Below are 14413 nucleotides of genomic sequence, written 5' to 3'. Positions count from 1 at the left end.
AGGTCAAGGTCTGTTAAAAAGTTTTGTTTAAAACTAACCTGCTGTTTACACAAGGCGAATTGTTTTGAATCAGAGTTGTATTTTACTAAAACATACATACTGCATTGATTATTTTCCTTACTACCAAACTTTTTAGAAAGACACCAATATCTAACAATTACTCTGTTACAGAACCTGCAAGAATCTATATTTTTGCAATTTTTTTCGATATGATAAAGGTAAAATCGGTTATTGTAGTAAAAACATTTACATTCTTGCAGCTATGGAACAGACCAATAGTTTCATTAATTAATACGTCCTTTCGAAGGCCTCTACATTTATATAATTATATTTTATAATTAATAAAACTTTTTTAATTTCTCTCGTTTACAGTTTAATATAACAATTTCTTGAGTATTATAAAAATGCCACCAAATTCCGAAAATGCCAATCATCAAACACAATCAGCCCCTGTCGATGATATCGCCGACAGAACTACAGATGAACAAAAATCCAAAATTATTGTGAAATATCGTAAAAATTTCTACGACATTACAAGATTCCTGCATAAACATCCGGGTGGCATCAATACCCTGAGAGGCTTAGAAAATGCCGATATGACAGCACGTTTTATGCGTGCCCCACCGCACTCAGATGCTGCCATGTATTTAATGAAAGAATATCAAATAAAGACAATACCGCCAAAATGGAGAAATGGTCGTCGACATGCGCCAGAGATTAAGGAAAATATTGAAATTGTCGAAGAGGAAGATCACGATGAAAATGCAAAGAAACACACAAATAATAATGATTTGGATGATAGTATGGAGGTAAGTTTTGTAGGGATACATGTTTTTATCTATGACCTACCCATTGTAAAATTAAGAAGGTAATGTCACTTCAAAAAAGCATTTTCAGTAATTTACCCTTTTAAATTTCACTGCATAGAAAACAGTTTTCCATCTCTGATTTGTGTATATACAATGAGATCAAGCCATACGTATCAATTTGGAAAAATTGTAAACATTTGCATGACTTTAGCTACCTTGGAAATTATTGCGCCATGGGCCGAGTACACACGGACTACCATTCCGATTAAAAAATGCTTGTACAAATTTTTGTTTACGTTTTCATTCCATGGTAAAAGAATGCAGGTAGATGCATCAACGCTTGAGAACATTGATATGTCAAAATTTTTAAAATGTTTTGTCAAAAATAAGTCGATTTCTATATGTTTTCCCACACGACGCCAGTCGGAGGTTGTGATAATATACGTTTTTAATTCCAAAATTGGTTTGACACTTCATTGTCCCAGCAGCTGTGTCAATGCGACTACCTGTATTCTTCTAACATGTTTTCATGCGATTAATTTACAAATGCATGTATTTTGATAAAATCAGCTGATCATATAGGCAATGTATTCATGATAAAATTAAGTAAAGGTAACCTTATATAAAAAATATATATATCCAGCTCTGTATTTTCTGTTCTTTACCTTGTGAATTTAAACTGTTTATTTTGGCATTTTTCCGATATCATAAAGGAAAAATATTTTATCATAGTAAAAATTTTTACATTATTGCAGTTCTGGAACACTATTAAGGTAAGAATACATAAAACGCTTTTTTACTGGCTTAAGTCATCGGTTGGCTTCTTCGTAGAGGAACAAAGGAGCGTAGGGCCAAAGTCGAACTAAGTCAACCTGAAACTATTTTGTTCCTCTACGAAGAAACCAACCGATTACTTAAGGTGCAAGCACTTAAAGAGCTTTTTTGACTGGATTAAGTTAGCGGCTGGCTTCTTTAGAAAAGATCAAAGTAGTGTAGGGCCAAAATCGAACTAAGTCAACCTAAGACTGCTTTGTTCCTCTACGAAGAAGCCAGCCGATGACTTTAGCCGTGCAGAAAAGCGTTTTATGTATTCTCACATTTAAGTCTTTTTCTGTACTCTCCCCAGTATTAGGGACTTCGTTTCGAAAATTTCAATTTAATAATTCATATTCTAAAAATATACATTTTTAAAATTAAACTATTAATTTGTTTTGTTTACATGTTTGGACATATAGCTCTAAAACTAGCATTATTTTCTATGGGGCTTTTGTTACATTGTATTTGTTGTAGTTTTGTTATTTCCTTCCTATATTTCTACCATGCTATGGGCTATCCACTTTAATGGAGAATGATTCACTTTTATATTTTTAATTACTATTGAAAAACTTCTTATCGGTTTTTATTGAGAACACTAGAACCTATCATAGAAATGTGACTTGACTTTCATGTCGTAAGTTATTGCGATATTTATAATTTAAATTTAATTTCTCTGCTAAGACAAGGGGGTACATGTACGAGTAGTCCGTTTAGTTTTGAGATTAGATAGAACAATGTCAATCTTGTAAATTCTATACCGGCATTCAGTATCGCCTGAATTTTAATTGGTGTTATCGTTAGTGAGCACTTTATAATCAGGAGAGATAAAAAATCATGTTTACGATGCGATAGTTAGTTTATAATATTGAAGGCGAAATAGGCGCACACGTTTAAAGAAAAAAGCCATTTAATCCATTACAAATTTTTGAGACCTTTCCCCATAAATCTTTTTACGTACTTTGGAACTTATAAAAAATATGTTTACATTATAGTATTATTTTGATACAATAAAAAGAGGTTAGAATACATACAATAACTGTTTTAAGTCATCGACTGGCTCCTTAGTAAGTGAACAAATGAGTTATAGGTTGACTAAGTTCAATTTCGTCCCATACTTGCTCCTTTATTCTTTTACGAAGAAGCATGCACATGACACCAGATGGAATGTAAACATTTGTTTACACTTTTTTGGCTATTGTTTATCTTTTGTTTTGTGATTTCAATCACAATAGTGCATTTTCACATTACATTTGGTGCTCAGCGAGCTTGGAAGGAGGACCTTAAGTTGGAAGTACATGAAGACTTTGACTGTGTTCTTCTCTGAAGAAGCCAGCCGATGACTTAAGAAGAGAATATATAAAACGCCTTTTTTGGTTGACTTAGTTTGATTTTGACCCTAGGCTACTTTATTTCTTTCCGAAGAAGCCAGCCAATGAATTAAGTCAGTCAAAAATGTGTTTTATGTACTCTCACATTTAAGACAGCAAAAAAAGTGTTTTATGTATTCTCGCCTTTAAACTTAGGCCATGAGCCTGCCGTTAACAAAAGCATTTCATGGCCGGTTATTACATATTTTCGATAGATAAAAAAATCATGTTGTCGGACAAATAAATCGTTCTTCTTTTTATTTAAATATGAACCGTTCGATTAGTCTTCGTAGAGGAACGGAGGTAGGCTCTTTTGTTCTTTTACGAAGAAGCCAGCCGATGACTTATGGCAATCAAAAAAGCTCTTTATGTACTTCCACTTTAAGGAGTAACCAAACTGAACTTAGTTCAATTTCGGTTCATAATTTAAAATAGTCCTTTGTTCTTTTACGAAAAAAATCCTGTCGAAATTTATTTTTTCATATATTCAATACACAATTGCTTTTTTTTTGGTTTTGAAAATTAGCAGGAACATCTTGTTATTGCGCCATGGATGTATCCATGATAACATTTTTTCTAACTGTGCCCCATGGCCCAATTATGAGGTCTTCCTTCGAGCGATTTAATTTATTTTCGAACTCTGTTTATTTTACACATTTTAAGAGCTACTTAATTTAAGAAAAAATCGCAAAAAACATATGGAACGTCTAGGGGTTTTCTGCAATTTTCCATGACAAATTCAATCGTATAGAGAACATGTTCCCACCTCTAATATGTGTATACATTTTAATTTATACAAACATATTTAAAAAACATATATTCGGACGTCAAATTTATAAAAGTGAGACATTTGATTGTCTAAGGTTACTTTCTTAATTTTATTGGGGACTCTCGATTAATCTATAATTTATCAAAGTTGTATATCAATAAGGAACATAAATACTGGGCTTTTCAATCAATCAGCTAAAATTTTTTTGCAACACGTTTTATTTTTTATAATGATTCATTTTCGAATATATGAAATGAAATAGGTACAATGACGGTGCGAAAAGTGAGATGACGTATGATTACGTGAGTTCGTTTTTCAAAGGCTTTAAAATCTTATCTTGACTTTATTGGTGGTTCTATAATACTCTTATTTAATACAATTGGGTCAGTAATTAATAATTATTGCACAAAAGTTATATAAGCAGATGTATGATACAACTAATGTATTTAGTATATATTAAAGTTGCTAGCAAAACTTTTTTGAATATTTTAAATAAAACTTTCGATATTTTAACCAATTTTTTATGAAGTGGGAGATTTTATAGTGGCATAGTCCAAATTCTAACATACAGAAAAAAAAAACAATTGGTTACCGACATATTAGTGGTTTCCGAATATTCCGAATATTTTTGATCCGCCTGCGGACCTGCTAATCAAGATGAAATGTCTTCTATATGGCCATTAACTATGAATCCAATTGGGAAGCAGATGGATTATATATAGCAACAACGCATATCTTACCTTTACATGAAGTCTGTTACATTCGCATAACTTATACTCGAATCGCAGAAACTTTTATTAACAACTTTTTTCATGTTAGTGAGGTAGAGAATAATAAGTATGAAATATATATGAAATTTACATATATTGCCTTTTTGTATATTTGTATAAGAAAATGTACTCAAAATATACATATAAATATTTACATGGTATCTATTAATAATTGTGTATACAGATTGCATATCAATTCGTCTGGGTCTTCCATTAATTTTGCTCTCTTTCAATTACATTTCAATAGAGATGACTGGAAGGTTCATTGCTAGCTGGAACATATACTTTGGGTTTGGAAAATGTTCGTATATCTAATTCAATTTGTGATAGTTCCTTTTCTATTTCAACTTTTCTCCGGCGTATTCGTAATGTTTCAGTTGTCATGGGCATACGATTTAGTTCTTGTATCAGAGATTCCATTTCTTTGAAAATAAAGAAATAAACATTATAATTTGTAGAAATTAATATCATGAAAATATATATAATAGTTGTTTTTGGTATTAATTAAAAATAAAGAAGTAAAAAAAATAAATTATTTTACTTTTCTCAGCAGCATTTAATGCAGCCAAACGTTCTGCTTCACTTATGGCATAATGACCCAATGGACAATTGGGATCTCTTGAAATTTCCCTCTGGCGTTCTTCCTCTTTCTCACGTTTTTCTTTCTCTAAATATCTAGGTAAACGTATTTCATCACGACCTAAAAGATAAAACTAATTTTATAAAAAGAAAGTACTTGAGAAAATGTTGAAATTTATTTTTTGGCCTACTTCCAAATTTATAGTTTCCATTAGATTTTTTCTTACTGGCAGTTGAAAACATTGTTTGACGACTGCGGGCACTTGAACGGGTTTCTTCGTCTCGAAGTTGATGTGTGTTAAGTTGCAAATTTTCAAATTGTTCCACAAAATTTTCCTCGTTGTGACCATTGGCCATATGTGAATATTGAGACCTTGGTGAATATTGATAATAGCGATTTTGATTTTCCACTTCAACGTTATATTTTTGATGTTCGTATGGAACATGCTCTGATGCTATTTTAAGGTCATCTTCAGTTGGGTTTGCGGAATAAGAGTTTGCATTCGTTTTCGATACAGGGTTTGCATCTTCGCGATTATTACAATAATCAACTTCCGTGTTACTACATCTGAAAAAAGTAGAAAACATCAATTAAAAAAAGTAATTTTTGCAGACTGCCATCTTTACTTTTTTAAAGCCCTGTACAGGAACTCTTCATCGATAATATCCTCAGTTTGTATTTCTTTATCACATGATTCAGCTTTGGAAACGAAAGACACCACACTGGCACTGCGAGGCACAGTGTTTCTATTGTCGGCCTTGTAATGCTCTCCTGCGTTTCTTTCATATGGATTTATTTGTTCCCCTACCCTTTGTTGACTATACGAACGTCGAAAGGACAATTGCTTCTGTCTCATTCCTTCCTCTGGCCTACCCCTTATTCCATTCTGTTTTGTGCCTCCATTACACGGTGTAACCACTGCACCTGCACCCCTATCAGCCGTCATTCTTGTGGATGAAGTATATCCTGTTCGTCCTGTACTTTCATATCTTTGTTGAGAATCTGAACGTCTGTGTAGGTATTTTTGTTGCTTCCTCTCCAGATCCTGTTGTTTCTGTACAAGTTTGTTGGTTGTATTCTTCTGTAGCTCACGTAAATTTAATTTATTTTCACGTAAAAAATCACGTCTGTGGTTCATTTCTGTAAAAAAAAAGTATTTAATTCAAATGAATGGAAAATGTACATATGCTTTTTTCATATTGCTATTGGCAACCACTTACTTGGCTCCTGAAATATTCCCTTCAGGGTTCTCATGGAACCGCATGGTGTTTGCATGTCTAGTGACGCTAACGCTGGACGAACAAAAATGACCTTTTCTAATTAATTATATATATTATAGAAAGTATGTGTAAAAACATTTATTAAACGCAAACGCAAATGTAAACAATTTTCAAATAATACCTTCAAAGTAGTTGACAGCTCGCACTTGTTTTTGTTTGTTAACGGCGCAGTGTTGTATTCGTTTGTTTACCTTTTTTACTTCAGGCGTTGAACACAACACACACAATTGTGGCGGCTGACGTTGAACGTTTCCGTTACATTAGACGAGTGCTGCAAAATGAATCGTACGACTAGTAATAATTGTTACTAGATTGTATTGAATATATCCAGAACTTTTTGCAGTTGTGTTACTTAGATCTGCTGGATTTTACAGGCAGAAATATCTTTTGTAAGAATTACCAAATGTTCTGATCAAGAACTGTAAGAATAAAAAGGTTTTTGCTTCGATTTTCCCTTTATGATTTGCAAAAAGAGTAGATTCTTGCAGGTTCTGAAATAGAGCAAAACTCGCTGTTGTTAGAAAATAGAAAATGACATATTTTTATAAATTTTAGTATTTTAATTTGCACTGGCTCATTGGTTGGTGATAAATAGCTTCATCAAAACAATTTCACGACATTTTGTAGAAATATATTTCAATTTAACTAACCAAATAATTAATCAAGAAGAATGTGGTATAAATTATTGAATATTAATTCAAAATATATTATAAAATTTTCTATTGCAGCATTTAGTGGACTGGTCACAGGCTATGTTACCACAAATCGCCAAGATCACTCCCTACTACAATGAATGGGTCCATAAACCTGTTGACAGGCCGTTACGTTTATTTGGTCCTTGGTATTTGGAAATGTGCACAAAGACACCATGGTGGGTGGTGCCGGCATTTTGGATACCTGTCATAACAGCTTTAATTTATAATCAATTCCAAGAACCCTTTGCTAATCGTGACATATTAAAGGTAATTATAAATTTTTGTAATGAAAAAACAAAACAACATATTTCCAAATGTTCGACATTCTCATATTCTTATCATTTCAGATAACATTTTTATCATTGTACTTTGTTATGGGAATATTGCTATGGACACTGTTAGAATATGTCTTACATCGCCATGTATTTCACATGCAAATGGTTGGAAACCCCAGCCCCTGGCTGTGTACATTCCATTTTATGATTCACGGTCTACATCATAAAGTTCCCTTCGATCCGATGCGTTTGGTATTCCCACCGCTACCAGCTGTCATACTGTGTCTATTCTTTTATACACCCTTATCGTTGATTTTCCCCCAACCCAGAGTTCTGTTGGCAGGAAGTCTGTTGGGTTATCTGGGTTATGATATGATACACTACTATCTACATTACGGAAATCCTAGTCTTAAGCAATTATATTTTATGAAACGTTATCATTATCAACATCATTTTGCCCATCAAGATTTGGGTTATGGTGTTTCAAATCCATTGTGGGATTTTGTGTTTAAAACAAGTATACATTTGCGAAAATTAACATTTCATTTAAAATGGAAATAGTTGGAATTATAAATATTTATATAAAGTGTTTTTAAATTATTATTTGACATATAAGTCTGTTTTTTAGTATTGTAGTATTTTTTTAGTATTTTAAAGGAACAAATTATGTATATAAGACATTTTATACATGTGCGTTTTTATTTATAGATTTAATAAACGAAATTAGCAGAAGAAAATAATAAAACATATAGTTTATTTGTAATAGTTTGATTATAGGTATATAGACCTAAAAAATCCAAATGTCCATACTCTGGCCACTAAACTGCGTTTTTCGGGCTAAATTACTTTGGCATGTACATGTAATATAGCTATGTTATTAGTTGTTTTACATTACCTGCAATATAATAATATTTTTACATTTGACAGGGAACGCATACAAATATAGCGTTCTCTATTTCTACTACTTCAGAAGTTATGTCGAAGTGATAGATTTTTTGGAACCGCATTTTAATAAAACCCCCAAATGGTGGAGAAAAATGCCAGTTAATAACTAACTCTCTAATGAGTTTTGAAATATGTGTTATCATCGTTCCTGAATCCAAATATACGAGTTGAGCAACCATTGATTTTTAATAATTAAATTCTTTTTTCCAAAATGTTTATCCCTCTATTTAGACAGCCTGCGAATTTTCCTCTGATTATGTCCAATACCGGCTTCGGGAACATAAGTCTTTTGTATTCAAAGCAGCATTTCAGCGAACTAAACAGATCCAGATTGCACAGGTTCAAAGACTTATATCACAGGATTCAAGAAGAATATTGACATACATAATCCACTTCGCTATAAATTTGCCTATATCGAATAGATAGTTCCAGGTCCCACTATAAAAAAATCTCTAAAAATTAGAGATTTTTTCCGGGACTTCAAACCAATTGTCGATTTGGGTTGGTTCTGTTTTTCAAAGGGTTTTGTGGCGGCTCAAACTGTGGTATTGGTTCGGTTCGATTCGGTACAGTGGCTTGTTAAAATTCATTACATTAGAATTAAAAAATTACGATGCAAATTCTAATTTTGGAGTCACATGTTGATGAAACGAATAATTTTTAATACCCTCCACATTATATAGGGGGTCTATTAAGTTTATCATTCCGTTTGTAACACTTCGAAATATACATTTGAAAAAAAACCGCCCATGGAAATCATTCTAGTTTCCGAACGAGGTTGATATAAAAATTCACTCAAATGTGTTTTTCGTCTGCAGGTCTTTTTGTATTAAAAATGAGGTATATAGGTCCACGTTTTGGTAAAGACCTCATATAACTGTATCTCCCTATATTCGGTATTTTGATGATTTTAGCGGCATTTGTAACCGGAATTGTTTCAAATTTCGTATTTGCAGTTCGTAACGGGTAATACAACCTGTGACCGAAAATTGTCTATTCAGGTCCAGGTTTTCGTATATCCCCCATATAACGGTGCCTCCCTCTTTACGACATTTTTCTGATTTCTGCGACATTATTCTCCGGAATTGTTTCAAATTTCGTAGTTCCTAATGGGTACTACAGTCCATGACATAAAATTGTCTATTCAGGTCAAGGTCTTCTTATTTACCGCAAAAGAACGGTAACTCCCTGTATTCGGTATTTTTAAGATTTTAACGGATTCCACTTTTTATTTTAGGAAAATTTCCAAATTTGTTCCAAATTCCGGATTCCGTTCATTTACAATATCTCATACCAAAGGGTTGACTTAGATGATGGGTAAAGATGCCAAATAAAAGGCACATGCCAGGCTAAGGATTCCACAATGAACTGGATTTTTTGGGGCCATACTACACTTCTTAAAGAAAACTCATAAGATTGGACCTAAGTTATTTATTTTAAATTATTTTTTTAGAATTTCAACAATTTTTATTAAATCTTAACAATTTTCTATTATATTTATGTTCCCGGTAAGTAAAGTTACTACTGACTACTCTTCTGAAGAATCTCTGTATTTTTTTCATGCTTATTTCGGCTTATTGACACTACTTGTTGTATAGAATGGTATATCGTATAATTGCCATATTTGTGGACGTTTCTTATTGATCTTATAGCGAATACAACGTTTTCGGAATGTACCCTCCATATATTGTTTGCAATTAACAATGGGAAAACCATATTCTACACACTGTTTGGTGGCACCAAAATAGATGTGACCCAAAGTATTTGACACCATACTGTTGACGGCTTGCAAACAGTTGATGAATTTCTGTTCGCAGGAACATTTCATACTAAAAATGAATGATGGCAGTTATAAATTAAAGGATATTTCTATTTTTCCAAAGCGATATACTTACATGGGAAACATGCCACTATTTGTAATGCCATGCAATGAGGCGGTGGGTTCAATTATCATTTCACAATGATCGTGTTCACGACAGCATGTATCCGTGTCGCGATGTTTACCCAAATCATTATAATTGGCAGCTGTATTGCCGGGACCACACCATTTGGTACCCGGTACAGTGGTTCCAGTGGCATTTGGAGGCGGCAATGCCATGCGATAAATATCTTCATCCTCAAATATTGATTCTTCACTGAAGCATGTTATGTATGATGCAAATAGCATCACAAAAAGAGAAATAATTAAAACTTTTGCCCGCAACATTTTGTTCGGTGTTTTCGTTGTCTCATCAAGCTTTGGAAACTGAATTGAAATCGAATAATTACATGATATTTAAGCTAAAATATTAATGCAATCATTGGCCCCACACCGACTGACCTTTTTTGAAAATATATTTTCTAGAGATAAGGAGATTGTTTCACGTACTTCCAGAGATAAGCAGATGCTAATGCTTTATTTACGTTTCGAATTCGACTAAAGGCAATGAATGGTGCGTGTAGTTGAGGTAGACCAATATTGTTGGCTTAAAGCCTCAGCAAGTGAACTTGAAATTTTAAGTTTCTGAATCATATGTTGAACGACATTTGTTGGGGGTCAATGTCATTACTGCGCAGAATCGGAAATAATAAACAAATTCTGGTTCCATTTTGTGTAGGAATGTAACGACACAGTGATCTTTGGACATTCATTTCCGCAGTAGGCCTATGTTTATCTAATTTTTAATTCCTACTCAAATCTCCTTTTTATAGAAAACACGAATCAGAAGTCGTATTTGATAGAATCTTGCAGCCAAAAATTATAATTTCGTTTAGATGTTTCACATCATAAATTTTAATTCTGAGAGCATGGGAAATTTGTAAAGCTAATAAAACAACTCATTAAACTTGTTTTTGTCAACATATCAATTTATTATATCTTTAAATAGTTCTTGAGCTTTTGATTCCTTTTTCTTTAGACTTGCCTTCCACTGCTCAGCCGATAGACGATATGTGTCTACTCGTAATTTGGCACTAACTAATTTTCCAAATGGAGATCCTTTCAACATATTTGATTTCTCCGCCAACTCCTTGACAATTTTCGCCTTTTGTGGCTCCAATGCTGCCGCAAAACATGACTCAACAACGCGGGAGCCAAATTTCGTTATGGCCAAATCCACATAATAGCCTTCCAAATGTTTGATTAACTTTTCACGTGATTTCTCACCAATAAATTTACTTTGTAAAAATGCATCACAGATATGCGAACCATTGGGTGTGTTGAATACAGACACCAAGTACTCAGACGATGTTTCCAATATGCAATTCACAAGGAAAATGGGTTTGTTAAACCGCAAAATATCTTGTATTATCAGGGAACCGTGTAAATGGACAAAATTCGATTTATCCTCTTGTAATATTTCAAATGGTTTCAACTTTATCAAACACAAGAAGAACGATTTCATTTTCTCTTTGTCGGCGTTGACATGCAATGCCTGTTGTAAAGCGGAAATAAACTGTCCTTGTTTGGTTTGAAGACGTAGACAGGCCGATGAGAGGCCATATATTATGGCTGTATGGCCGATTTTCAGTAATTCCTCGGTGTGCTCATGTAGTTCTTGGAAAACATTTTCGAAATCTTCCTTTTCCTTCATATTGTCCAGTAGTTTTTTCACAGAAAAATGTGTCATATGTTCTTTAGCCAATATGGCCAATTTACTGGTGAATAGCATGGCATATAGCTGAGTTAAAAGTTTGGGACCAGCCACCGTTATCAGTGTCTCCAATAATCTAACAGAACTTTGATAAAGAAATACATTTGGCAATTTGGGCGTTGGTACACTGGATTGTTCTGCTGTGTTCTCCGATTCACCTTCCTTTGCTTTTTGTTCTTCTTCATCGTCCAATATTTCGATTTTCTTATCATCTCCATTTTCGTCCACTTTAAGCAGTGCTTCCATCAAAATCTTTTTACCAAAATGTTTTAACATGTTTTTATCAATGGCCTTTAGAGCTACGCACAATACACTCAGTAGGGCCGATGAATGCTCATCATATGGAAAGTCAGGAAATTGTGGCCACATTTCTAAACGTTGGGCAAATTCCTTGGCAACTTCATGGAACTCTTCGGAAACTTCATATACCTTACGTTCTTGTGCCATTGAAGCTCCTCCTTTCTCAAAGGCAACTTTGGGTACATGGACTCCCGAGAGACATAGAATACATGTGCGCATTATGTGACTGGCACAGGAATCCCAAACGAAATCTTCTAAATTATTCAACATAAATTTGCCCACTCTTAACACAAAATTTGCACAATTTTGTTTGTGTTCTTCGGGAAAATCAGTATCCAAGTTGTATCGCTCTTCGCTAGCAACACTTTGAGACATTTTCGTTTTCTTATTACTTGGTGGACCATGCTCAGCTTCATCTTCGTCCTCTTCATCGAGTTTAGCACTTTTTGCCTTCTCGTTTTTAACACATCTCAGGAAGGCAATTTCCACCATTTTCTGTAACACATGTGAAGCAAAGCGATCCGAGCAAATGGGACGAAAGTTGTCAGCGAATGCTTGAAAATATGATTCCAACTGGGCAGGTTCCACAAATCCACATAAAGATTCCAATACTTTACATACAATTTGATTCGAGGCCAAATGTACTTCGATTCCCTTCGACTGTTCAAAGACATTATTGGCCATCATAACTGAGGAAGAGTTTCGTTAATAAAATCAATTGACAGTTATGAAATCAATGGACTCACCTTTTTCCTCTACATCTTCAAAACCAAGTTTCATAGTATCTAGAATGTTGATGAAATAGTTGTATTGGTCATCGTCGATATGTGTTCCTCTTCCGAATATGCCCTGCTTAGCAAAACCCTTGGCATTACGAAGGAATCGAGCATTTTTCTTCTTTTTCTTATTTCGCTTAAAGGGTGGCGCAGCAGGATTATTGGTCACTTCATCGGACATTGTTTTTAAAAGATTTGTTTAAACTATTTCGTTATTTTATTCAAAACTTGACGATTCAATTGGTTTGAAGGAGGATGAATGCAATGCACGTGTAGCGTTTTCAGAAATGAAAACAAATCCAAATGTCATCGCAAAAGCACAGAGAAGAAAGATGTGGAATAAAAACAAAACGGCTGATTAATATAGGGATGCAAAGGTCGACTATTAAGGAGTCTAATGATCGTAAACGTACTTTAAACAGGCCTTGCTAATACGCCTCGCGCCGTACAAAAATTGTCATAAAAACATTAATTTTAAGGTAAAATGTTTCGTACTGCCCATTAACCAAATACGAAAAGCCCATACATAAAACAATAATTATAAGGAATGGCAGGTCAATTAACTTTGAAATTTGAAGAAAAAACAACAATACAAAATTATTCGAAATTTGATGTAAAAAAAAAAACTAAAATAAACAATATCAATTGCTGCATTTTTGGTTGCATGGTACAATAAAGAAGAGCTACCAGCTGATTACATATTTTACTTCTGCCAAATTTGTGTATGTATTTATTGTTTAAAAAATAAAAACAAAATATTTTTTTTAACCCATGATTGGAAGAAATGAAATTGAGCATTGTAGATATTAACCATCTTTTTTTTAACAAAATGCATGGTAAAATTAAAAAGGTTAAGTCATTTCAAATAAGCATTCCCATCTTTGCATTTTCTGTAATTTAACTTGTCAAATTTCACTGCATAGAAAGCAAGTTACCATTTCTGATTTGTGTATGTATAATGTATTTACAAGCAAAATATTGACAATCAGATGTTGTCAAATGAATAATTTGGAAAAATGTGAACATATGATTACATGACTTTACCTTCTTCATTCTACCAAATTCTTATATTTGGAAAAAAGGTAGAACAAATCTACCCCCTAAATACACTTTTCTTAATTTAGTGGCCATATTATGTCAAAACATATATACATTTTGTGTAAGTGTGTGTATTGTTATAATAAAAAATAAAATAATTTTCAGCATTGATGGGCAATACACTGTATATTTTTGGGATAAAACTGTATTGCGCTACTATTTTAGATTCAATCTTGTGGAAAACCCCGAAATTCCAAAAAATGAATGATTTTTAGATAAAACAATATTGTCCCTCTCTCTTGGATTCAATTTTGTGTGTTGTGTTCATGTGTTGTTATTTTTCTTCAAAATAAGAATTTTA

The 14413-nt window shown here is 33.3% G+C and overlaps 4 protein-coding genes across 5 annotated transcripts; 1 reads left to right on the top strand and 3 right to left on the bottom strand.

Annotated features, from left to right (window-relative positions):
• Positions 1-372: 372 nt before the first annotated feature.
• Positions 373-8113, top strand: LOC101893509 (uncharacterized). Its single transcript, XM_059124905.1, has 3 exons — positions 373-809; positions 7120-7353; positions 7434-8113. The coding sequence occupies exons 1-3, from the start codon at positions 405-407 to the stop codon at positions 7920-7922; spliced, it is 1128 nt and encodes a 375-aa protein (XP_058980888.1). The 5' UTR covers positions 373-404; the 3' UTR covers positions 7923-8113.
• Positions 4611-6654, bottom strand: LOC105262567 (uncharacterized). The gene is made up of 6 exons (XM_020040041.2): positions 6513-6654; positions 6332-6427; positions 5738-6251; positions 5302-5678; positions 5073-5231; positions 4611-4953 (listed from the first exon to the last, which is right to left on the bottom strand). The coding sequence occupies exons 2-6, from the start codon at positions 6384-6386 to the stop codon at positions 4772-4774; spliced, it is 1287 nt and encodes a 428-aa protein (XP_019895600.2). The 5' UTR covers positions 6387-6427; positions 6513-6654; the 3' UTR covers positions 4611-4771.
• A 1609-nt stretch (positions 8114-9722) lies between the features above and the next one.
• LOC101889460 (phospholipase A2) lies at positions 9723-10783 on the bottom strand. Of its 2 annotated transcripts, XM_011298026.3 has the most exons (3): positions 10627-10783; positions 10202-10551; positions 9723-10135 (listed from the first exon to the last, which is right to left on the bottom strand). In XM_011298026.3, the coding sequence occupies exons 2-3, from the start codon at positions 10510-10512 to the stop codon at positions 9871-9873; spliced, it is 576 nt and encodes a 191-aa protein (XP_011296328.2). In that variant the 5' UTR covers positions 10513-10551; positions 10627-10783; the 3' UTR covers positions 9723-9870. The 2 variants fall into 2 exon arrangements, with proteins under 2 accessions (XP_011296328.2, XP_005176978.2); XM_005176921.4 differs by having other exon boundaries at positions 10202-10778.
• A 349-nt stretch (positions 10784-11132) lies between these two features.
• On the bottom strand, positions 11133-13346 carry LOC101893336 (uncharacterized). The gene is made up of 2 exons (XM_005176946.4): positions 12985-13346; positions 11133-12927 (listed from the first exon to the last, which is right to left on the bottom strand). The coding sequence occupies exons 1-2, from the start codon at positions 13193-13195 to the stop codon at positions 11150-11152; spliced, it is 1989 nt and encodes a 662-aa protein (XP_005177003.2). The 5' UTR covers positions 13196-13346; the 3' UTR covers positions 11133-11149.
• Between the last annotated feature and the right edge of the window lie 1067 nt (positions 13347-14413).

The sequence above is a fragment of the Musca domestica genome, unplaced genomic scaffold, assembly GCF_030504385.1.
Source record: "Musca domestica strain aabys unplaced genomic scaffold, Musca_domestica.polishedcontigs.V.1.1 31, whole genome shotgun sequence".
In the NCBI taxonomy this organism is placed as follows: domain Eukaryota; kingdom Metazoa; phylum Arthropoda; class Insecta; order Diptera; family Muscidae; genus Musca; species Musca domestica.
The sequence above is the reverse complement of the archived record's forward strand: the minus strand, read 5'-3'. Positions and strand labels throughout refer to the sequence as shown.